Source organism: Diabrotica undecimpunctata, chromosome 5 (genome assembly GCF_040954645.1).
Source record: "Diabrotica undecimpunctata isolate CICGRU chromosome 5, icDiaUnde3, whole genome shotgun sequence".
In the NCBI taxonomy this organism is placed as follows: Eukaryota; Metazoa; Arthropoda; class Insecta; order Coleoptera; family Chrysomelidae; genus Diabrotica; species Diabrotica undecimpunctata.
The window spans coordinates 121,305,602-121,330,953 of record NC_092807.1 but is presented as its reverse complement, the minus strand read 5'-3'; the positions used below and the strand labels follow the sequence as shown (position 1 = coordinate 121,330,953).

Below are 25,352 nucleotides of genomic sequence, written 5' to 3'. Positions count from 1 at the left end.
TCTCATGAACATTCACTATGGGAAATAAATTGCTAATGAGTAGTGGATATAGTTAAAAAAGAAAAACAGAACATTAATTCAGTGATGCGTATCTATAATATTTATTATAATAGGACGATATTTTTTATTTAGCCTATACTGTCTCACTGCTCGGAAAAGGACTTCCCAATTCCTTCCAGGAGCTTTTTTCTGTACCAATACTGGAACCTACATAAATGTAATGTGTCTACATAAATATAAGGTATGTCGGGAAATTTTCTTGAAATAAAAAACATGTAATAAAAATAATGTTTTCTTATTAAATATTCAAATAAATATCGTTGTAAAAACTTATGTACAATTATAAGTACAAATGTAATTTGGCAGCTTACATGAATAACAATCTGGAATAGATTCAAAAATTTAGGAACTCAAAAAAATATAAAAAATTATAACTCAGTCATTATCATCTTTCTTTTTCCTAAGTTTACCTTCTCTTTGAATGGTTCTAGTAACCATATCAACACATTCAGAGGTGGAAGGTTCACTTTCATCGCTTTCATCGTTTACAATGGAAGACAAAGTCATTATATAAGAGCAAGCTATCCTTAAAACAGATAGCTTTGATAGTTTTTGATTATGAGAAAAAGAAGGAATCGACCTCCTCAACGTATCAAACGCGGCACTAATTGTATGCACTCTAGTCCTTTCTCTAGCATTAGCTTCGATCCTCCTCTCTCTTGTCATGTTTTTGTAGTTTCGTTGCTCCCTGCGAGGCATCTCCGAAGATTTTTTACTGGTACCAGGAATGGAACTTTGCAAGGTAGGAAATAATTCGGATGATTGTAAGATTAACCTCTCTGTTTCTGCGGTAGAAAGATTCTGGATCTGAGGATGGATAGGAACACGTATTTCTTCGTTGTTAGGAACATCCTCTCTTTTTTTTATTAATGGCACCGGTTCAGACTGTTGATAGAAGTTAACTGGCGAAGGTGGTCTAAAGTAAGGCGCAAACTTGGGTTCCACCTTTTCCTCTAATCCGCGCTGGCACTCAATTTTCGGTAACTGGAAGCTAATTGGTTCTTGTTTCTTAATATTAACCGCAGTCTCATTTTTAACAGTAACTGGTTCCTCTGACTTCTTAGGAGAGGGACTCCAAGGTCTGAAGGGATGGCTATCATTTATCTCAGCTTTAACTTTGAGGCACATTCTCTTTTTTAAAGGCCCGGTAAACGTTTCGGGTGTCTTTCTTGGATCTATCCTTTTTCTCTTATTAGACAAAGATATTGCTGATACTTTGACTTCAACACTATCTTCTGAGCTGTCTGTAGGGGAGTGGATTTCATGCTCCAAATAGTCTTCACTCGAACAGAAGCCCATGTCTTCAGAAGGGACAGCCATTTTGAGATCTGTAACAAAGAAAAATTTGATTTAGTTCAAGTAGTAAAAAGTAGTAAAAAAAATTATTTGAAGTTTGAAAAGGTTCTAAAAAGAATATTAACTATATGTCCAAAAACATGAATACAGATAATGTTAAGAAAAGCTTATTGACAAGAGATGATAGTTTCAATTATTTAGAAATTTCTCCTTCCCGCTAATTTAACAATAGTTGCGTTATTTCTTTACTCCTTAGTAAAAAGTTAATTATTCTCGTAAATTCAAAATTCACCTGTACAATCAAGAAAGAAGAATGTACCTTTATAATACATTTGTATATGAGAAAATTATTTGTACATATATGCAAATGGTCGCCCGAACTTTCAAGATGGAGACCAATTATAAGGAATGAATCTTTTTTTGTAATCAAAACAAGTTCCCGAAACATATTTGTCCACGTATGAATGTACATACCGATTATTGATAGATATTCTTTGATAAACTGCCAACCCACATGTGCTTCTCTACGTGAGTTTGCAAAGCCTTTCATCGTAACAACATTTGCTACATCAAAACATCCGCTAATAAACCATAATGCTATGCTTATTTATGTATTAGCATCTTGAATGAAATCTATTTTTGAAGTCTAGGTAAGTAAATACACGTCGCAAAGAGATGGTGTGTTCAAAAATAAATTTTAACTGTTTAATTTCATAAGAATCGTTTAAGATATACCGAATTGCCGCTAAAAATACCATTCCTTATCAAATTTGAAAATAAAATGCTAATGGCATTGTTACCTTGATTATTAAAATAAGTATGAAGAAATTTAAAGCATTTAAACTATCTGTGTGGTGGCAAACAGATTAAAATTTATGCAATGTGAAAATTAACACTAATAATATTCCCTAACTCTACCATAAATTCCGATGATAATAGCCAGTGAAAACTAATAATCAGAAGGGGGGTTTCGAAGAAAAATTTGTAACGGTGGTTGCCTTGCCTTCATAGATTTTGAAGCAGCTTACAATATACTGCCCTACAAAATCTATATGACGCTTAATAATCACATCTAATTATTTCTAAATTACACAGCAGGCGTTTGTTCGTTTCGTTTTGAGAATAAAAGTAGGAGGAAAGAACAGTCTTCCACACGGAAGCGTTTTAGTGAATACTTCTCAAATACAAATGACTTATAATCGACGGCAGCTCATACCGAGAGCTCTCTTTACGCTGAATATCTTGCAATGTGTGCTCAAAAACAATATTTAAGAAGTATAAAAGAAAAATGAAAGTAACTTAAATTCATTGATAGCATACTAGTCACAGAATTTCCTAGAATCTAACCTTCCAAAACGCACGTTTGTTCAACTTTCCGTTCAAAACGAAAGCTTGAAATGACCTGAAATGAGAGTATAATAGAAACACAGAAACCAACTATTTTGGAGTAACTCTGAACCGACCTAGAAAAATACATAAAAGCAAGGAAGAAAGTAACAACTAGAAACATGTGTTAAGAAAAGAGACACAGGTACTATATTTCTAATCTACTGAATGAGCTCTTGGACCAGATCTACCCACAATAAATAAGTCGCAGTTTTAAAGACTACCAAGCGACTCCAAAAACATTTGCTCTCAATTTACTAGACCTGTAAAAGCTGATATAGGCTTCCAGAATTCTGGAATGGGTGTTATGAGTAAATGACAGATGCATAATAAGCCATTTGGCTGAAGTACAACCGTTTGAACCCCCATCCACATTTTAAATAACCTCCTTAAAACTAATCTTTTTTAAATAAACTAATCTTTTTTGAGAACGATTTTCGTGGTGGAATTTGAAACACATTGTTACATATTGGAAATGGTATAGTTGCTATTAACACCTCAACCGGATTCATTTCATTACCCCGAGATTTCTGTTACTTAACATACTCGAAAGAGTAGCTTATTGAACTTATTCTGATACATTATTTAATTTGAAGGCGATACAAAGTTCGGCGGGTTAGCTATAACATAGTATCATATAAATACTATATTTAAAAGTTCAAATTTTATTTGATAATGAAGTATTTAAAGATCTAAATAATATAGAAGTTGGGGATCATTATGAGAAAATTTAGTAAGTGTTAATGTCCAGCTGATAAACAATAATGTTTGCCTACCATGACTCATTGAAAGACGACGACTAGAGATCTGATAAATTGTAAATTTAAAAAATCACAATTCATGCTTGCTAGCTGCCATCGCCAACCTATGGATAAGTATAAATTTATAAAACTTATAAAATGAATTTGTTGTTCACAAGATGAACAAAGCAGTTTCTGATAAAAATGAAAACAAAATGCATTATTCAATAACAGATGGTTGGCAGTAAACTTTATCTGATATAAATTATCGTATCAATCGACCACTTGTATTGGCCATATGGAAACAGGATATTAGTTCGAATACGATTGGGACTGTTAATTTTACTGTTTGTATAATTGACAAACTACTACTTAGTACAGTTGGCCAAAAAATCATTTGAAAAAAATTGCAATTATGGTTGAACTGATAGATGAATAATTGGAATGAAGATTTTGAAGATTACTGAAAAGAATTTTAAACCGGCTTTCAATCGAAACATTTAATCAATCATAGAGTGGGAAATATTTTGATGCAGTATAGCTTGTCTCAAAATATATCGTCTTGCTTTTCCCCTCGTTAAAGGATTGGTGTTATTATTGCCATTGTCATCAATGGATTTACCAAAGTTATTGATTCTTAGTGAAAAAACATCGGAGGTGGACTCCAAGTAAAAATAATAATACAGAGATTTTATTTCAAGACCTCCATTCTATTGTAAAAAAAGGTTTAATTGCTTACATTGATCGCTATAGAAATCATATAATAATAATACAAACATTAATAATACATATGATTCCATGTTTAATTCTGTTTCACTGTCAGAGTCCACATTTGGATTAATTACAATGGGTTGTATATTATAGATAGGACTGTTCAACGTTTACAATATGTTGTTCCGAATTTTTCCAGCTCTCTACCCACACATTTATAATAGGTTTAATTAACTGTATAACAGTGACAGTAACTCACTTTTACTTTGACTTGGTTATATACACAAGGTTGGAGGAAGACATAACACTGTATGTCCCATTTGCTTTGCGAAGTTATCACATACATATTGCTTTTTAATATTGAATTTAACACTTCTAGTAGTTGTTCTTTGTCATAACTATGTAGTTTCAAAATAAATATCATTTTTTAAGAAATACTCACGAATTTCAGTTTTAGAGCTTGATCTGTTCGGCTCTTTTTGTAGCTGACGACTGTGGTAGCTTGCGTAATCCATGATGATTACACTATTTTCAGGAGTATTTTTCAAATGAAATTTTTAACCCAATTTTTAAAAATTTCTGCACTGGTATCGTCATGATAGTCTAAGCTAGAGTCTTTGATATTCTTCGCAGATAAGAGCAAACTGTTTGAAACCCACCAGTCTTTCGTACTGGCGTGAATTATTGTTATACTTTTTTCCTTACTTGAAGATTCCTTCGTCTGGAAGTTTTACTAGAATCGACCCATCCTTTGCATACTGTATACTCATTTCTTACAGAGAATACTCATTTCTTTAAGTGTGCAGTCTGTGTGATTCCATTCCTACTGCTTTTTTGTCACCTTACGATACTTAAAATTCATTATGAAATGACTCCATGGAGGGTGGCACGACATGTCTAAATTTGTTTCTTCTTCCTATAACTTTAATTTAACTTTATCTAACGTAGGAAATATCTGATTTTCAAAGGGAATATATTGTTCTTATAATATCTTGTTGAGTAGTGTCCAAAGGTGACTGAAAATCACTATGTTTTTTCGTCCTGTCAAGGGTTCTTTGCTTACAGTATTCTTTATCGACGATATCGACTTTTTGTAAGTAAACAAGTTTCTTTCACAACATCTTGTTTGATTAGGCCTCTATCTATTAAATGTATCAAATACATTTTTAACTATTTCTTTTGTGTCTAATGAAAAATGCTTTCGATTATGTTTAGTAGATGTCGAGCGATTATTTTCCCACGAAGAAACATTTTTTACGAAAAAACTTCACTAATATACTATACACACAGTAGCAAGTACAGATTCTTAATGACTCTGTACTACCTATTAATTTTAATTCCCTCAATATTAGCCGTACCTGATTCAACCTTGAGCGGTCAGGTAGAAATTTAAAGCCTATTTATTTATTAATAATGGCAATAAAACCACTAATCCTTTAAAGACGGGAAAGCCAAGACCATATAGTTTGGAACAAGCTATAGGTACACTATTTGTATTCTGTTTTGTTTTCTTCTACTGTCTTCTTCTTCAATCCGGGACTTTTATTGCCCATTCCGGCATACATATTTTCACAGTGCGCCCAAAATACAAAAATTGTTTTTTTTTTGGTGTATTTTGCAAACGATTTCCGAAATGAAAATCGAAAAGTTAAATTCACTTATTTTAAAGTAAGCTTCTGGCTTATTCCCAATAAAATTAGTATATTGCATTAAGATGCCTCAATAAAATAGCTTTAGAACAATAATAATTCTCTTACCATACAAAATAAAGTGTAATTTGAAAATTATTAACTCAGAGCTTTTGAACTTTTAACTTATTGAGAAGAAATGACATTTTTATTGAGAAACATTAACTTTTTTGAGTTGTTACCGCGTATAATAAAAAAAAAAACAAATGTAATTTATATCCTACCAAAGTTATACCTATTTAAATTAATTGTTGTATTCAATCTAAATTTCTTTTTTTTTAACAATTGTAAACATCAATTAATTACTGCGAACAAAATAAAGACATAGTTATAACAATCAAAAATATGCTTTATGAACGAACGAACATATCTGTTAATGAAAGATAAACAGAAACAGGGTAGTTTTGCAATTAACCATAAATACGACTCTTACTAACCAAATTGAACGGAATAGATCAATACAAAAATAAAAATAAAACGCAGTAAAAAATTCTTACGGAAGGAAACAATATTTTTCGTAAAATCAACCACTATGAATCATTTCGAATGTTTACAAGTTGCTAACAGCATTTTTTCGAATTCCTAAACAAATCTAACAACCTACACTAGCATAAACCAAAAATAATTAGAAGTCGTAACTATTTTTAGTTGGTGGAATTTTAAAAAATCACGTGAATTTCTCAACACTCCAGTTTCTTTTCAATAAGTAGGCTTTTAATAGAATCAGTTGGCGGAATATTTTTCAGGAAAATAAACAGTGTAGTTAAAAATGGATGTTATGATTAAAATACGGCGTCGTAAAAAGTTGAATCATTTGCCAGGAATTTATGTTTTTCGAACAGCTGTGGATCTCTAAACATGTAATAATAATGTCGCAGGTAATAAAGGCATCAAAAATATTACTTATAGCCTCCCAATATCTGGCAAAATACATATTGTTACGAACACTTGGATTTTATTGACTGGAATACCATATTTTGTATTTTAAACATGAATATTTTCATTCATTTGTATACCAATCATGGTTATCTATAAATAACTCATAATATCCTACAATTTTTTGTGACATTAATGAATAATTTTAGATTTTTTTAATATTGTATACGTTTCTTGTCGAACTAAAAATGTAGTATAACAAGTGCAGGTGTTTCACGTACAGTACGCACATTAGACTTATCTCTAAATATAATCGGATTTAAAATTTGCATTTCCACATAAATAACACCTGTAAAATATTTAAAAAAAAATTGGCTATCAATTCCGATAAAATTTTAAATATTATATTCTCATTCCATATTTTTGCACAATCTTACTTGAAATGGTCCCATTATAACAAAAGCGCATGTTGACCAGAGAAAATTGTTGAAACAACGAAACAATTTTTTTTTTAACAAATTGTCAAATTTAATTTTTTTGCTCGGAACAAGTTTTTTAGGTTAACTAGCTCATTCCGAACAAAAAAGTGGAACCGATTTCGAGTTAACAATTTAAGGTCTGAAAAAACGCTAAAATGGAATTTTCATTTTCATGAAAAATTAATATTTTTGTTAGGCAATCGCCAAATTAAACCTAAACTCCATTTTACAAGATCCCGAGGAGTTTTTATACATAACTTTATTACACCCCATTGTTTTTTAATTGTTAAGCTTCGCCACGCCGAGTTGCGCGACCGCTATATATACATGCATGAACATAATAATAGGCGGGTGGCTTTTGTCGAAAAAGGTCGATTTCATACCTACAAGAGAACTGTTTTAATCAATACATTATGTTAAAAATATGCAATGTTTATTTCAACATTTTACGCGGGAACCTATTTATAATAATTTTAAATAAATTATTTTACAATTAATTATATGTTAAACAATTTTTTTTGCTTCAAAACTACTTTTTTGATAATTTGCGTCATTCTAAGACAAAAGTCTTCTTGTATTTTTTTCGCAAAATGCTTACTTAAACATAAAATGCAAATGAACAATTAAAAATGTCGGAAAAAGCCAATTTTAGCGTTTGTGGAGACCATTCATTTTCAATAGGTTGGAGACTGAATTAAAAAAAAAAACAAAAAATGGAAATTTCAAAATGCTTAATTATATTTTGATTTTATATTGCAAAGCTTTCATCTCATATTTTGTTTGTTTTTTTTTAATTCGATATTCAACCTATTGAAAAATGGCGCCAAGAGACGCTAAAACTAACGTGTCTTCATTTTTAATTGTTAATTTTCATTTTACGCTTTCATCTAAAAATACCCCGGATTATCGAAAAAGTGGTTTTGAGGCGAAAAAAAGCAATTTTTATAATTTGTTTGTTTATAAATAAATAGGTTATCGTAGAAAACTTTCGGTAACCTCTTAAACATAGCATATTAGCATCATGATCTATCGTTAAAATAAGTTTCAGCTTGTGGGTATGAAATCGACTTTTTCCGACAAAAGCCACTTTCCTAGTACGAGTATATGCACATGCATGTATGTATATTTATATAGCATGTACCTATATATATACATATATATATATATATATATATATATATATATATATATATATATATATATATATATATATATATATATATATATATATATCTCGGACGCGGAACTCGGCGTGGCCCGAAATTAACAATTAAAAGACAATTGGTTGCAATAAAGTTACGAATAAAAACTCTTTCGGGAGTTTTAGGTTCAATTTGATGATTTCTAATCGTAAAAATATTAATTTTCCCATGACTTTTTGAGCTTTGAAAATGGTCATTTTCATGCTTCGTATCTTAATTTGTTTATAACTAGAAAACGATGCATTTTATAGAAAAGTAACCAGAGACTTTTTACGCACAATCAGCCAATTAACTTAAAAAAAACTTAAACCAGACAAAAAAAAAACTAAATTCGTCAGACAATTTAAGTTGGGGTTGTGGGCAAAAAGGGCGAACGTACCAATACGATCGGACATGAAGAAGCTAACAGAATCGGGCCATTCAGATCGTACATAAAGTATTTTTATTAAAATCAATTAGCTAAGTTTAACACATCCTTAGAAATCGCTCATAGGCAACAGAAAACATTAAAACACAATCAAAGTCTGTTCATTAATGTATTTAAGCATTTGTTTCTGAATTCATACTGCATATTGATTAATGAAACAGGCGGAAGCGGTGCCACTCAATTAGGCATACAATATAAATATGGCGCTTGCAGTCAGTAACCAGTGATATGTAAATACCCAGACTAGATAAGAGCACATTTTTCAAAGGTCAACTTAAAAATATTTAATGTGTTAACAAAAAGTTTTGTTCGATTTTAAGCATAATTTTTAAATATTTCTAGAACGTTAACAGCAGTTATTATTAAAACAGACAATAAGCTTTATCGGGTCCTAACATATTCTTCTTCGTTCTTAACTTTAAGCAAGCTGCCTATTTTTTATATTCATACAGCTACCCCTTTTATGTTTAAGCCATAGTTCCACCTCTTTCAGGGACGAGCGACGAGACGTTCCAATGCCTTACTGGTTATTTATCTCGAGCGATTCTCACCAATGGTTTCTTTTCCACTTTATGTTCAGTTCACTCTTTAAATAATCAGCCTAAACAGGACATGAATATTATCTTGGGAGATTTCAATGCAAATATTATGAAGGAAGCAGCATACGGACCAACCATAGGTAACCATAGGCTTCATGATGTCAGTAACGATAATGGAACAAGGTTAATAGACTTTGAAGCATCCCACAACCAACTAATAAAATCAACAATGTTTGAATACAAGAAAATACTCAAAGAAACGTGGGGGTCTCCAACGACGGCGTCACAAGAAATCAGATCGATCATGCTCTGTAGTCTGTAGATGCCAGGAGAGGTAGTAACTGCTTAGACATAAGAAGCCTAAGACGAGCGGATGGTGACACGGTCACATCTTCTGGTAAAACGAAAATAAGAACAAGAATAGCTACTATTAACCGGGTATTTACTATTACTATGTAAATTTCGTTTTCCCCGAATTTATATCCTTAATTTTAGACAATTTCGACTTATTGTTTCGTCCCTGGTGATAGAATAGAAGCGGAATCAATACGCCTCCCTGGCTGATCCTATGCCAAACCCGTACACTATTAAATATAATATACCTATTCGGAGTAAATGGAAAAAAATAATACAATTTGGTACATATAATATAGAGAACAAATCAGATGGAAATTGGAAGTTAACAACAGAATTCGTAAAAACTACAGGTAACTTCGAATACAGACCACGGTCTAATACAAAGTCGATTAAAAGTGCTTGATAAAATATGCTCAAGCCCAAGAGAAACTGAATAGGCCATGTCGTAATCGTTTATTATAGCGTAAGCGTAACAAGTACTTATAAACACTGATAACGATTTTTTGAATATTTATAATAAAAAGTAGATATATTATTAAATGTGTCCTAATGCTTTTGCATAGTTAAGACAAACTTGGCTTTGCATATCACTTATAAACATCACTTAAAAAATATATCTTAACGTTTATATAAAACGTTGAAGATTGAGCAAAAGCATGTAAAAGTAATCTTCAACGTTTGATAATGAATTGAATTTGATTCATTTTTGCTATGCATAAAATGAAATTAAAAAAAAATGAAATCTAATGAGCATTTTTTTGTTGTTGTCTTAAATTTACTAAATGGTTTGTTAACTAATTCTGGTTACTAATAGCTCTTCATAGAATGCAGCAATAGTTTTAAATTCCGAATTGCAAGAATATAATAGTTCAAAGAAGACAAGCATTATAACAAAGCTCCTTTCATATACCGTATTATGAATTAGAAATAGCTAACATCTTCATTAAACAATGTTTATTTGTTATAATGCAACTCATTATTTGTCACAACATGCACACAACCAAACTTGTGGAATCACCAGGTATTTCAAACAAATATTTATTTCTTTTGAAAAAACTTAGAAAGAATAAAGATTTTTATTGAAAATAAACAAACCAATAACACAATCAGATAATACAGCCCGTTACGGTATAGATTATTTGTTTTAGTTGTAAATGACGAAAATAAATAAACTAACTTTTACGTCTTGTGGTGCAAGGAATGTCTTAGAGGGACATAGCTGCAGTGGTAGGCGTCACACAGGTCTTTGTGTTGAAAACCTATGCTAGGTATCAGGAGTTAGGAACGCTAAGTAAAGACAAAGATAAAGTCGCCAAAAAGTAACAACGGCTTGCCACAATCGTTTTATTGTCCTTCTTCTTCTTAACATGCCATACACCAAAGTGCGTAGGCGACTATCTCATTACTAGAATTATGCTCTTGGCGGCGTGACACAGCTCGCCTGTATTGTGTATTCCTGTCCATTCTTTAATATTCCTTAACCAGGATAATTGTTTGAGGCTGGCTCCTCTTCTACCTTCGATCTTCCCTTGTAGGATTAACTGTGGTATTTCATATTTTGCTCCTCTCAATATGTGCCCAAGGTAACCAATCTTGCGTTTTTTAATTAATTCAAAGAGTTCTCTTTCCACGCCGGCTCTCTTAAGGACGTCATCGTTTCGAACTCTATCCACCCAAGGTATGCGCATCATTCTTCTCAATGACCACATTTCATTTCATCTCATTTTTATTGTCCAAGTAGCTAGAAGAGACCCAACACTTTCTCACCCTCAACTTCAAAAGCAGCTTTTGGAAGGTAAAGGTGAAAGTGTTTCAGTTGAAACGATAAGAAGAAGACTTCGTGCCTAAAGACTATACATAGTAGACTGTTACGGGTTTCCGAGTTAACCAGGCAGCACAAGATTGATCGCCTAAATTGGCGTCTTCAATACCAAAACTTGAACATTGGAAATTGGCAAAATATGCTATTTTCAGACGAAACCAAGATTTTTGTAAAATCATATAACCGATGGATTCGTGTACTTAGAGGGCGCGGAAGACAAGCAAGAACGGAAACAGCCAGATCTGTTCACAGACATAAAGGAGGAAGTGTTATTAGCCAACTTTAATAGCTGGCTGGTACGTTGATTTGGCTCTAGAACCTGTAGTTAAACTCTGAAAAAGTGCACTAGAAAAAACTTTAATTTTCATGCACGAAAATCCACCTCCATATACCGGCAGAGTCACTACAGACTTCCTTGAAGCAGAAAATATCACTATTCTGTAGTGGCCTGCTCACTCACCCGACCTTAACCCTATAGAGCATTTGTGGGATATGCTTATGAGAATAGACCTCGCCGACATAATTCACAAAACACCCTACAGCTAGTACAAGCTGCTCTTGAAGAAAGGAATCAACCTACCATAATAAAATGTTGACAATTTGGTTGGGAGCATACCCACGCGAATTGGAACTTCTATGAGGCCTAGGTTTAGTAACCCTGACTAGTAAAAAACATAAATAAATAAAAACAATTTAAACATCATTGTTTAATTTAACACCTTGTACATTGAAATTGTGTATGCTATTGACTGTTGGTTTTTTTTTTAATTCCATTAAAATAATAAGAAATATCAGATAATTCCATATAAGTTTGATTGTGTTTGTTTTTGCACTGGCGTCTAAAATTCGTGGATCTTAGCCCACTGTCTCGGGATACTTTTTCATGATTAAAAAATCTTGCACTTCAAAATCTTTACTATAACTACAAAACTTTATGAAACTGTAACTAAGAACGAACACTTTTAAATTTCGGTGCTTGTTTAGTTTCTCCCCTGATATTTTGTTTCTTTTTGGACACAAACGCAATTTTTACACAAAATAAACAACGTGCATGTAGATTCAATACTAATCATCTTTTTTCCCACAGTAGCCAATGTATTCTACAGAGCATTATAAATGAGAGCAGATGCGTAAATAATCATCAAAAGGTTTGAAGTATCAGTGATAAAGAAGAGAGGTGCCGTAAAGCTCCCAAAAATTGTTCTCTAATTGTTCCACTATTGGCCGTTTCCCCAAATCAGGAAAGAAACTAAACAAGCACCTAAATATCTCTTTGACATCAGTTAGATCAATTTTTCAAATGTGGTACTTACTACGAATTTTTTCAATTTCTAATTTAACACTAAAACCTGAGACTGAAGGTTACACGAATGGAAGACGTAAGTACAATAATCCAATTGTATGCAGTTCAACTGATTATAACAAACGGTTTCCGAAAAAAGAAACAAGCCAAGAATTCCAATTTAAGAAAGGAAAAAGGTTTAAAAAAAAACGCGTAACAGAACGTAGAGCTAATTTTGTCCACGGTAAAACCAAAAAGACTTTGAATTCAACCATAACTTTTGAAATTTTGCTTAGACAATTTTTTTTGAAGTTTCTGCTGTATCATCGATCTGCATTGGTGCCAATCACGCATTGTTTAATAAAAACACCTGTCTAAGAATACCAGATTAGAAAAAGAAAACATGAAATAGGAAAGTAATAAAAAAATCTGTATTTTTCCAGGTAGATAGGTACTTAATAGACTGTCTCATTATCGAAAAGCATAATAATAAAACGACTTTATCATCTTAAACTGTTGTTTTCTTTGCCGAGGTTTAAACTTTTCACAATCATTTTATCATCCCAAGTACCTCCATCTCTCGAATGTTCATTTACAAAATGTAAAATTGTTGAATTTTGGTCCATTCTCGAATATTTTCAGAAGTTTATTTTCTTACTGCACCACGACGATCTATTGATTCCTTTAAAAATTAGTGCAGTATTTGATATCGAGTTTCTCTCAATATATATGTCCCAAATAAGATGTTTTTTTAAATCCAATAAATATATTCTTGTTAACGTTCATCAGTACTTCTTCGTTTGGTATGACATTCAAGGTGATCTACGTATCCACGTTCCCAATGTTTTAGTTTCACGCTCATACTCTCTAACAGTATATACTCACTGGAAGATATTCTTTTATAGATTATTATAATAAAAAACTGTGAAAGTAACTACTGAATTGTAGTTGGACTCTTAACAAGATCAGGTGCTCAAAACCAGATATACCTATATTGAACTCATTCATATCCTCTCATAAGTGTCATTCATATTAATGTATCATTATGATACAAGATTTTTAATATAAACTGTTAATTAGGTATATATGTATTAAAATTGTGATCTTACGGTTCTAATGGTTATCTTAGATTATACATTTCAGTCATATTAAAGAAGAAACTTAAATACTGTGATGAATGATGATCTAGAAAAGAACTTCAAAATCAAAGAAGTTACATCGGCAAAACTGATTTGAAGTATTGTTTAATTTAATATTTATGTATATTTGTCAAAACTTTAAGCACGTGTGATATGCAACAAAATATTTAATGAATTATAACAGGTCATAAAAACTTAGTCAGATTTCAAATAAAAATTATGCTATTTCTCACAAGACTGTTCATAAACCGTAGCATAAAACTCAACATAAGCAACTAAACTGAAGTTTGTAAGTTTACTACATACATTCAAAACTTTATAGAAATAAAAAATATACTAACCGTTGACACACAAATCAAAACAAGCACCATTCGTCATAATCCCATAAAACTAAATTATGATATATCACAGCACATACGTCGGGTTCCTATGTCACAAAAAACTGAAAATTAAATATTGAATCAAAAAGCGCGTGTATTTTGAACTTCTGCGTAAAGTCGTACAACCAACTCGTAGTAGATTTAATGAACGACTGACGGCAAACAAGAGGACGTGCTTTCTGTTCTGGTCGCTGCAGTGAATGTTTTCAGTTGTGCGGCCCCAAAAAGGAGGAAGGGGGGTGTGGGCGCACTCTTTGGCGCCAGCTGTCTGGCCAAGCTGACTTGTTAAGTGTGAGAAGTAACAGGGCAGAGGGCCCGCTGCTTTGGAATTTACAGATACGGACTAAGTATCACTTCTGATAAATAGCGAAACAGGTGTTCCGGTCATGAGATTAAATAAATTCTTAATTTATCATAAATATCTCTACAGCTTCCGTTATCGATGCGGAAGTTCCGCCTACCGCTGTGCCAAGCTATAGATGAATATTTTGTCACCTTATCTTATCATCGTTTTATGTAGATAACCGTTTAGTAGAAAAACATCCGATTATTATTTAACTGTTATTATTAGACAAATATTATTTATCTTTGCACATGGGCTCCTCTAATTTTTTCTATTCTTGCCTATCTTAAACAATTTATACCGATATCAGTCAACTTGTTTTTTGACAGTGTGTAAACAATTAAGTTGTAGTCTCCAATTCAACGCAGGAGCAAAAGAATTTAATATCATGATCTTAACTCCAACTAGATGTAAATTAGAAATCGATAGAGTCAGCAAGGAATAAGTAATGGAAATGAAGTACCTTGAGAAATCAAGTACAAAAAGCAGATAAATTGACAGGAAAACCTACATGTTCAAACACGTATGCATCAAAAACAAGACCCGACTAAACCGCAAAACAACGGCTGTTGTAAGAATACTGAAAAGAATTATTGAAACCAAGCTACAAAGGAAAGCATGAAAGAGATCAGAGTGATCAAAAACCACGCAAAATAGTTAGTACCAGTCTTCCTTAGAGTTATCAGTCCCTCAATTAACAAGCAGAATTGCTTATAGACAGGAAAAACAGGACGATGACCATATCTTATGTATAATTAATTACGTATACGTAATACGTATTTAATATAATTAAGTATAATCTTATGTAAAATTATAAACGTATCAGATCTAAAGTTCTGACCTAACAATCTCCAAATCAAAAGGAGTATTTTCTATTTGTAACCATTCATGCATATTTTTCATTTTTGATCCATTACAATGACGTTTTTTGGCAATTTTCAAAAACAAAAAAAAATTAATTTCAATTTTTATTCTCACCCTCTTAAGGATGAGTGGCGGTGTGTGGTGAGTTGTCTATGAAGTACATTAAAACGAAAAGAACGCAACAACAGTGTACAAATCATAGACAAGCCGGCACCAGAAAGGTTGCCAGGTCATATTTTATTTCTTTAGTAGATTGAGAATAATGGATATATATATATATATATATATATATATATATATATATACATATATATCAATAAATACATTTTTTTCAAAATTTATAATTGAACACTGACATAACGATCATTTTTTGAACATGATATTATCATTACATATTTTTTACTAGATCGATATACTGTTTCAGTAAATCAGTAAATTGAAGTTGAAATCAGTAGATCTACTGAGAAATCAGTAGACCTGGTAACCCTGCGAGAGGTAGTAATGGTCACAAAACATGGCGGTAGCATCGAAACTGGCTTCACTTTTCGAAAGTTTATTAAATGAGCGTTACCTGTACTCTATATTTCCTTGTCTAAGGTGTCAATAGTGTCAAAATTTCATAATTTAGTGGAGTAAACCATAGGTAAATAATATAGGAGTAAACTTTCCTGCGGTTGTACCAATTACAAACAAACATTACTGCACGGTAAATTTGAATAACACCTAGTTTAAAAACGAGGTATAAACAATTTTGATTATCGAGCTCTCGATGCCTCTGCAACCTGATTTAAAACGGAATTGTGCTGAAGGACCCAGAACCTCACGAGCATCCTAAAGTAATCTAATCCCGATTGCTTTACTTCCTAGCATGTCGAAATCTTTCTTTTTGTGTGAATGATTTACATTCAGAGTAAAATTAGTGTCTTGTCAAATTACCAAATATTGTGCAACAATCATTCAAAATGTGTGAAAATCTCAAACTTTTCGGACATCTAGCAGTCAAACTGAGATGTATCGACTTTAAAAATATAATGTCGGTTTACATATATTACAGTAAAAAAAATACTAAATATTCTGCACTGAACCCAGCCACAACTATCAGGTAAATTTAGGAATTCATTATTTTTTGCTGCATTGGTCAAATTTTGACTTCGACTGAAAATGGCTTAAGGTCACAACGTAAACAACCATTGACAAGTGCATATACTTAAAAATAAACAATTATTCGCATTAACACAATAAAACTGCGACAATTAAAATAATAAAATAAAGTGTTAAACCATTATTTTTAGACTAATTAAATTTTAGATTAAAGAAGTTTGCAACAGTAAGTTTATTTTAGGTAGGATTTTTTGTGTTCTATATTTCCGACAATGACACTGTCAAAATGTTCCCAAGCTGAGTGAATCGACTATACTTTCTTGTATTTTTAAGAAACTACCAATTAAAATTTATTTGTCTTATTTATTTGATTTATAAAAGTAGAAACAAAAATAACAAATAAATAAGACGATCATAAAGGCAATAAGAAAAGACATAAGAAACTACAATGTAGAAAAAACAAAACAGGCAATAGAGAAAAATAAGAACATGAAAGTTTTGAAGAGGAGCGTACAAAAGGGGAAAATAGAAATTAACAAACTGAGAAACAGCACTGGAGAAGAAACAACGAACAGAGATGAAATATTAAGAATAGTCTACACAGAAGAGTTCTACACAGAGTTATATAGATCAAGAAAAAAAGATAACAATACGGAACCTCCAATTACACTAAAAACTGGGGTATTAAACCAAGGGTCAGATTTAATGCCCGATATAACAAAATCAGAAATCAAAGAAGCCCTGAAGAAAATGAAAAATAATCGAACCCCGGGTGAAGATGGAATAGTATCAGAAGCACTAAAAATTGGAGGGGATGTATTACTTGAAAAAATTAAACAACTTTTCAATATCTGCCTTCACAGCGCCAATATTCCAACCGACTGGAACAATGCTACTATGATTCTATTACACAAAGCAGGAGACAAAGCAAATTTAGAGAATTACAGACCGATTAGCCTCCTCAGCCATATATATATATATATATAAGTTGTTTACGCGAATACTAGTTAAGAGAATGGAAAGAAAATTAGAGACTTATCAACCAAGGGAACAGGCAGGATTCCGAAAAAGTTACGGAACAAATGACCATCTACAAAGTATAAAAACCCTAATAGAGAAAGCAGTGGAATACAATAAACCTCTAGTTCTAATATTTATTGATTTTCACAAAGCCTTTGACACAGTTGAGCTAAGCAAAATATTACAGGCGCTTAAAGAATGCAGGCTAGATTATAGATATACTAAATTATTATACAAAATATACCTGCAGGCAACAACCACTGTCAGATTACATACTAACAGTAATCGCATAAAAATAGAACGGGGGGTTAGACAAGGAGACCCAATGTCACCTAAACTTTTTAATACGGTGCTAGAACATGCTTTTAAGAATTTGGATTGGATGACAAAGGGAATAAAAATAGATGGAGAATATCTAAACAACTTACGTTTCGCCGATGATATACTTATAATAGCTGAAGATCTAGGTATGGCAAGAGAGATGGTACAGGAACTCGTTGTGGCTACAGAAAGTGTAGGTTTAAATATAAATATCTCGAAAACAAAAATCATGACCAATTTGGTACCCAACCAGAACATCAGTATTGGTGGAAAAGAAATAGAACTCGTAGATAGATATAAATACCTGGGACATGAAATTATGATTGGCAGGGATAACCAGACTCATGAACTGAAGAGAAGAATCGGCCTTGGGTGGGCAGCATTTGGAAAACTGAGAGAAACTTTTAAAAGTGAGCTGCCCACATGCCTAAAGAGAAAGGTATTTGATCAGTGCGTCCTCCCAGTCTTAACGTACGGAGCAGAAACACTTACCTTAACAAAAGCAGCAGCTACCAAACTGAGAGTCACGCAGAGAAGAATGTAGCGGTCCATGTTAGGAATAACTCTGCGAGACAGAATAACCAACGAAGACATCAGGAGAAGAACCGGAGTGACTGACATCATCGAGAAGATAGCCAGACTAAAATGGAGATGGGCAGGACACATAGCCAGAATGACAGATGGGCGATGGACAAAGAGGTTATTGGAATGGAGGCCAAGGGAAGACAAGAGAAGCGTCGGTCGACCACCTACAAGATGGACTGACGATTTAAGAAGACTCGATAAAAACTGGATGAGAGCGGCGCAAGATAGACGGGGTTGGAAACATGAGGAAGAGGCCTATGTTCAGCAGTGGACTCTTGAGGCTGGATGATGATGATGACCAATTAAAACGTGGAAATCGTGACTGGAAAATGTTTACTCGCACATGCAAATTTATTTTATTTAGTTTATATTCATACGCATAATATGTTGTTCTATTATAATTTTTAAGTCCACGGTTGAATGACCGGTGATAAATAATATTAACCACCTTATCTTGCTCACTAAATTTGTTACATTCTATTGATGTATTATTTTAATAGATATAGATATATTTTTATTTATTAGGGAATATACATAAATATAATGTATCTTCAATTCTTCCGCATTGTAAAGACTTTGGAATGCCCAGTGTTGTTAGCTATTTAAGGCTTTCTCAAGTAGGTAGGTATTAGTCGAAATAACATTTTCACACTAAACAGGCAAATACAGCTTATATTCTACTGTTGTCTGTTAAATTTTTAAATTATTTGCAAGTTATATAAGTACAATATGTGAGTTTCAATCCGGTCCTGTCTGGAATTCGTTGGGCGACGTTAGTTAGCGATGCAGGTGGACCGCTTTTTCATCAAAAGTTTTCGGTGGAAGGTTACACAGGTACCTGGTAGGGGGTATTTGGCTTTTTAACGCCACTTGTAATATCACGCTTCGACAGGTACCCATTGGCAGACAGGCTAATTGTTGTTATCGGCTCGGGGAAGCTGCAATAAAACCTAAAAGGCGTGTTATTATTTTAAACTGTAATAATCATGAGGCGGATGAGAATGCTAGTGTTCTTTTGTAAATGGATTGCCGCTCGTTTGATATAACACGTTATAGGAATTCGGTAGGGTTCGAAGTTCGGATATTATAACTGAAAGTAATATTTACTTGATTAGTTAAAACCAAACTGCATCTTAATTCTATTAGATAAAGTATATTGAAATTGCCACATTTGTAGTTGTTTTTATAACATATTTATTTATATTTATAAATATTATTTTTCTACAAAACTGAGACTGCGACTTTTTATTTCTCATAAATTATGCCGGGTAGTGAGTTATGGTATCCTTTAATATTTTATTTTTAGTGTAAATTCGACACACCTTTCTTAGCACTTTGTTATTTTCATTGCGAACTTCAATTTTTATGGGCAATTGTTCAAAGTCACAAATCTGGTTTTGCCTCTTGCAGTTCTTCTAGTAAGAATTTCTCTATAAGTTGTAGACGAAACTGATATAATGAAGGTTTGCTACCGATATACTTATTAAATAATAGGTATAATATACATATAACCATTTTGCACGTATATTTGAAAAATATGGATGATATTTATATCAATTTTCTTATAAGTAATAACTTAACCCAACACCTGATCTTAGTCCAGTCGTCAGAGAGTTGACCCACAAAAATCATACGAACAAGATAAATTTTGACGAGATGACAAGAATATTAAGTAATTTTGGGACCCCAAAAAAGATGCAAAAAAGTTTACCAGTTTTACCCCCGGCTTACCCCTAAAACCCGCTCGTAGGGTGGTAAAAACGCAAAAAATTGATTTACCAAGAATCTGTACACCGTAGAAAAAAGTTTTTCAAATAAAAAATGTAGCTGATATAATTTTAAACAAAAATGTTTATTAGCTATTTTTGTGTAGGCTGAATAGTTCTGTCAGAAACAAAGCTTGAAGCGACCGTCTATTTTGAATGTCAGTTACACGCACGAAATCAAGGTTCAATTAAATTTTATTCAGCACGACGGTAAAAATTCGATATCTTTTGATCCAACTGTCCTATCGACAAAAATCAAGATGCGTTTTAAAGGTAAAGAGTGCAGCTTTCGTATGCAGTTTTCGTATTTTGCCGAAAATAAACTCAGTTTTTATAAAGGTGTTAAATAAATAAACGTGACGCGACTTCTACCATTTTTTACGATTCTCATGAGATCAATAAAATTGGTCAGTTTCATGGACCAGACGTAGTAAAATTTTCATTTTTAGAGATCAATCTTTAAAACCTATGACATAAAATTTCAATTTTGACTTGTGGCAACAAATACGAGACATTTGTAATATGAATAAAAAACGAAGAATTTAATATTTTACATTACAAACGATCACACGTCACGGGAAATGCCTCCAAGAAGACGGTTTTGGGTGTAGTTTATAGCAGAAGTTTTGTTCTTTTGAAAAACGTACTAGTGTAATTGAAAAAAAAATTTTTAAACGTTTTAGATCGCTTGTTACGTGAAAGTTTAAATCCAGCGTTTTTTAAGCATATTTTAATGCCTTACATTTGTTGCCAAAGCTCAAAACTAACGAGAATCATAAAAAGTGGCAAAAATCGCGCCACGTTTATTTATTTAACACCTTTATAAAATCTGAGTTTATTTACAGAATACAAAAATTGCATACGGAAGCTGTTTACTTTAAAACACATCTTGATTTGTCGATAGGTCACTAGAATTAAAAGATATCGAATTTTTACAAATTTTATTGAACATTAATTTCGCCCGAGTAACTGACATTCAAAATCGACGGTCGCTTCAAGTTTTGTTTGTGAGACAACGGTTCATTCTACACAAAAAGTGTTTATAAACATTTTTGTTTAAAATTATCTCAGCTACATTTTTTATTTAAAACATTTTTTTCTACGGCATACAGATTATTGGTAAATCGCGTTTTTTTGCGTTTTTACACCCCTACGGGGGAGGTTTTAGAAAAAAGCCCGGAGGTAAAAGTGGTAAACTTTTTTGCATCTTTTTTGAGGTGCCAAAATTAACATTCTCGGCAAAATTCAGCTTGTTCGTATGATTTTTACAGGTTCAGTGGCATTTTCGTTTCTGCCGACTGGATTATCTAGGTGATCTCTCCATATACAGGGTGTTTCAAAAAGGTATGTCATAAATTAAATCACGAATTCCAGGGACAAAAATAAATTGATTGAATCCAACTTACCTTAGTACAAAAGTGTACACAAAAAAAGTTACAGCCCTTTGAAGTAACAAAATAAAACTTGTTTTTTTGCAGTATCGCCTAAACTACTCGACATTTTGTAATAAAAATGGACATGCTACTTTCTTGTTCTGAAAGCATTTTTCATAAAAAAGAAACAACAAAATTAAGCACACAGAAAAGTTTTAAGGGGGGTGTGCAGCCCTAAATCCCCCCAAACTTTTAAGTACGTTCAAATCAAATGAATTTTGTGGCATCATTAGTTTAACACATTATTTTTAAATTTTTTTTTGCCTCTTATCACTTTTTTTTAAAAACAGTTTTTATTGAGTTGCGGCCCTTTAAAAAAATACGTGCAACTAAATAAATGGCTCAAATTAATTAACAAGTACAAAAAATGTCTATCACCTCTATAAATATGATATTACAATAAATGTTCAAAATTACTCCCATTTTCTTCAATACACATTCGGTATCGTTTTAATAAGGAAAACCGAATGTGTTGAAAAATCATATTTTTCTGACGAAATTTGCAGCTTAAATTATTCTAACCCTCAATTGTTGTTCGTCCTCTATTGTTACAGAATTCACTTTCTCTTTCATAAACCCCCAAAAGCAAAAGTCCATGGGGTTAAGACCTGGACTTCTGGGTGGCCAAGAAATAGGTGCGCCACGACCCCTTCCAATCCACCGACCAAGATACTGCCTGCAAAGTATTCCCGGACTTCATTACTGTAATGCGGTGGAGCGTAATCTTACAGAAACCACATATTATGCCTTATTGCAATATTCACTTCTTCCAATTACTCTTGTAAATCGTTTGCCAAGAACTGCAAATAATTATCACCATTTAAATTGTTGGGAAGACATACTGGGCCTATTAGATTGTTATCCACAATTCCTGCCCAAACATTAACTTTGAAAGTTCTTTGGCGATGAGTCGTTTTTTTGGCGTGAGGATTTTCGTCGGTCCAAATGTGCTCGTTATGATGGTTTGTTATTCTATTTATAATGAAGGTAGCCTCGTCGGTAAACAAAATATTTCTAATAAAATTAACATTTCGAGTGTTTTCCATTAACAACCAATCGCAAAATCCAATCATTTTAGGATAATCTTCAACCAATAACTCTTTGACTGTTGTTAAGTGATAGTGTTTAAGCAGCTGATCCTTCAAACGCCTCCAAACCCTTACGTGAGGAACATTTAGTTGAGCAGCTATTACCCTTGTACTTGTTCTAGGGACCTTCTGCAATGATTTCTAAAATGTCTTTATCAGTTGCATCCATTATTAGACGACCACTATTGCCAGCAACTTGCGGTTGGAATGTACCCGTTTCCCGTAAACGACGATCAATGGTCAGAAATAATCGTCTATCGGGTGTATTTAGATTGGGCTATTTTACTGCATAACGCCTTGCGGCTGCTACACCATTTCCTTGACATTCACCTACGATATCCCCGATAGTTTATTGAAATCATAATTTAATCTGATCCAACTTACCCAAAGTTAAATGCATATCTGTCATTTCCTAAAATGTGTAGGCCATTGTAATATCAAAAATTTTTAATATTAATCTTATTCACACAATAAACGATAGTTTCAAACTATTGACTTTTATTGATGGAACTGTTTGTAATTATTGTATCCGTAGAAACTAATTGTAATTTTATGGCCAACTAGGAAAAAACTAGTTTTTCGAAAAAGTTTTAACAATAATGTGTTAAACTAATGATGCCACAAAATTCATTTGATTTGAACGTACTCAAAAGTTTGGGGGGATTTAGGGCTGCACACCCCCTTAAAATTTTTCTATGCGCTTAGATTTTGTTGATTTTTTTGTATGAAAAATGCTTTCACAACAAGAAAGTAACGTGTCCATTTTTATTACGAAATTTCAAGTAGTTTTATGTACACTTTTGTACTGAGGTAAGTTGAATTCAATCAATTTATTTTTGTCCCCGGCATGCGTGATTTAATTTATGACGTACCTTTTTGAAACACACTGTATATATAATACAAATAAACAGCGCTGCCATACATTCCCGTTCCCCCAGTGCGACAGAGAAAACTGAGACAAAGCAGACCCGCATCTTTCTAATGGTCCGGGTTTATCAACCACGTGACCTTCCTATTGGTCATTTAGGTCTGTCTTCATCTTGAAAAGTTCTTTTATCTTGAAAAAACAGAATTGTCAGTCCCATCCTGTTCTGACGAAGAGTTACTCCAAATCTTATCCATATCTGTTTTTTTTTTCGGAATAAATTGCAATCATCTAAAGACTTCATTCACTTTCTGGCAAAACGGTTGATTATAGTTCTTTTCTTATACAGAGGATCTTTTGGGGATAAGTGAGTAAACTGTACATTTTCTTAAAAATATAAACATATTATTATAAGAAAATGCCGGTCTCTGCTCATGAAAGCATGAAACTCTCCTCACGAAGTAATTTTATGATTTCTGTATGCAAAGTTCTTCATCTTTCTTTTTTGTGTGTCATGCAGGTTTTCAAGCGTTGACTATCGTCATTTTAACAAGCTGCTGGAATGATTCTCGGTCGGTAGTTACATGAAACAATTCCTTGACCGTTCGACCTGTCCATGTCCAATGTTACGCAACCAGGAGAGTTGTTATCTTCCGAACCAGCGTTTTCCTTATATTTTGCTCTAAATGATCAAGCGGAGTAAGAGATATTTAGGTCCCCTTATTATATGACGGAAGTGTTGGACCTTTCTCATTTTGATCTTCTTCTTTTTTTGGTGCATATTCGTTTCGACTATTTTCGATCATTCTGGTTATAATTATTTTATTAACTAATGCTTTAAATAGATTAATTGTTGTTGTCGAGAACCATTTCCTCAGGTTTTTTAACCATGATATTCTTCTTCTCCCAATTCCTCGCTTTCCGAATACTTTGCCTTGAAGGATTATTTTCAGTAATCTGTATTTAGTGCCGTTTCTCATTATGTGTCCGAGATATTCTAACTTTCTTCTTTTTAAACTTTTCTCCTCATTTTGATGGTGTTAATCAATTCTCGCTCTTTGTGCACAGGTTCTAGCACACATTGATGGGATTTGTGCGCTGTTCACCGGATTTTGAACGTGCAACGGTAACACTACAACTCGAACGCTTCTAATCTATTTAGATTTTGACTTTGATTGTCCAAATTTCACATCCATAAAGCAAAGCAGAACAGACGTAGCAGTTTAGCACTCTTAGACGCATGTTCAACGAGAGACTTATATTGCATAATACAGAACGCCAGCCAATGAATAGGGTTTACTCGGGACAGGCTCTTGTTTCGTCCCGCACTTTTCCATCTGTCAGTCACGCAGCTATTTTCGCTGCCCCGTCCCGCTGTCCCTCAAAGCTATCTCGTATTATATTTTTTAAATAAATAAACATATTTTTATAATATTGGTACCTATATAGACAAATTTAATTTTATATTTTTTTAGTGACAAAATTTTGAGATCGTACTCGTTACTAGAGGACCCAGAAGAAGATCCAACTTCCTTGTTGCTTCTAGGTTAAGGCTCTTTTTTTCATATTTTTTATATAATTC

The 25,352-nt window shown here is 32.8% G+C and overlaps 1 protein-coding gene across 1 annotated transcript; it reads right to left on the bottom strand.

Annotated features, from left to right (window-relative positions):
* Positions 1-291: 291 nt before the first annotated feature.
* Positions 292-14,609, bottom strand: net (atonal bHLH transcription factor 8-like protein net). Its single transcript, XM_072531134.1, has 2 exons — positions 14,346-14,609; positions 292-1,388 (listed from the first exon to the last, which is right to left on the bottom strand). The coding sequence occupies exons 1-2, from the start codon at positions 14,380-14,382 to the stop codon at positions 436-438; spliced, it is 990 nt and encodes a 329-aa protein (XP_072387235.1). The 5' UTR covers positions 14,383-14,609; the 3' UTR covers positions 292-435.
* Between the last annotated feature and the right edge of the window lie 10,743 nt (positions 14,610-25,352).

What these genes read in the sequence shown, in the direction of transcription:
- net (XM_072531134.1), bottom strand. Translation starts at nt 14,382, where the DNA reads ATGACGAATGGTGCTTGTTTTGATTTGTGTGTCAACG. An exon ending in TTTTGATTTGTGTGTCAACG is followed by an intron (nt 1,389 to 14,345) that starts GTTAGTATATTT and finishes TCTTTGTTACAG; the next exon opens with ATCTCAAAATGGCTGTCCCT.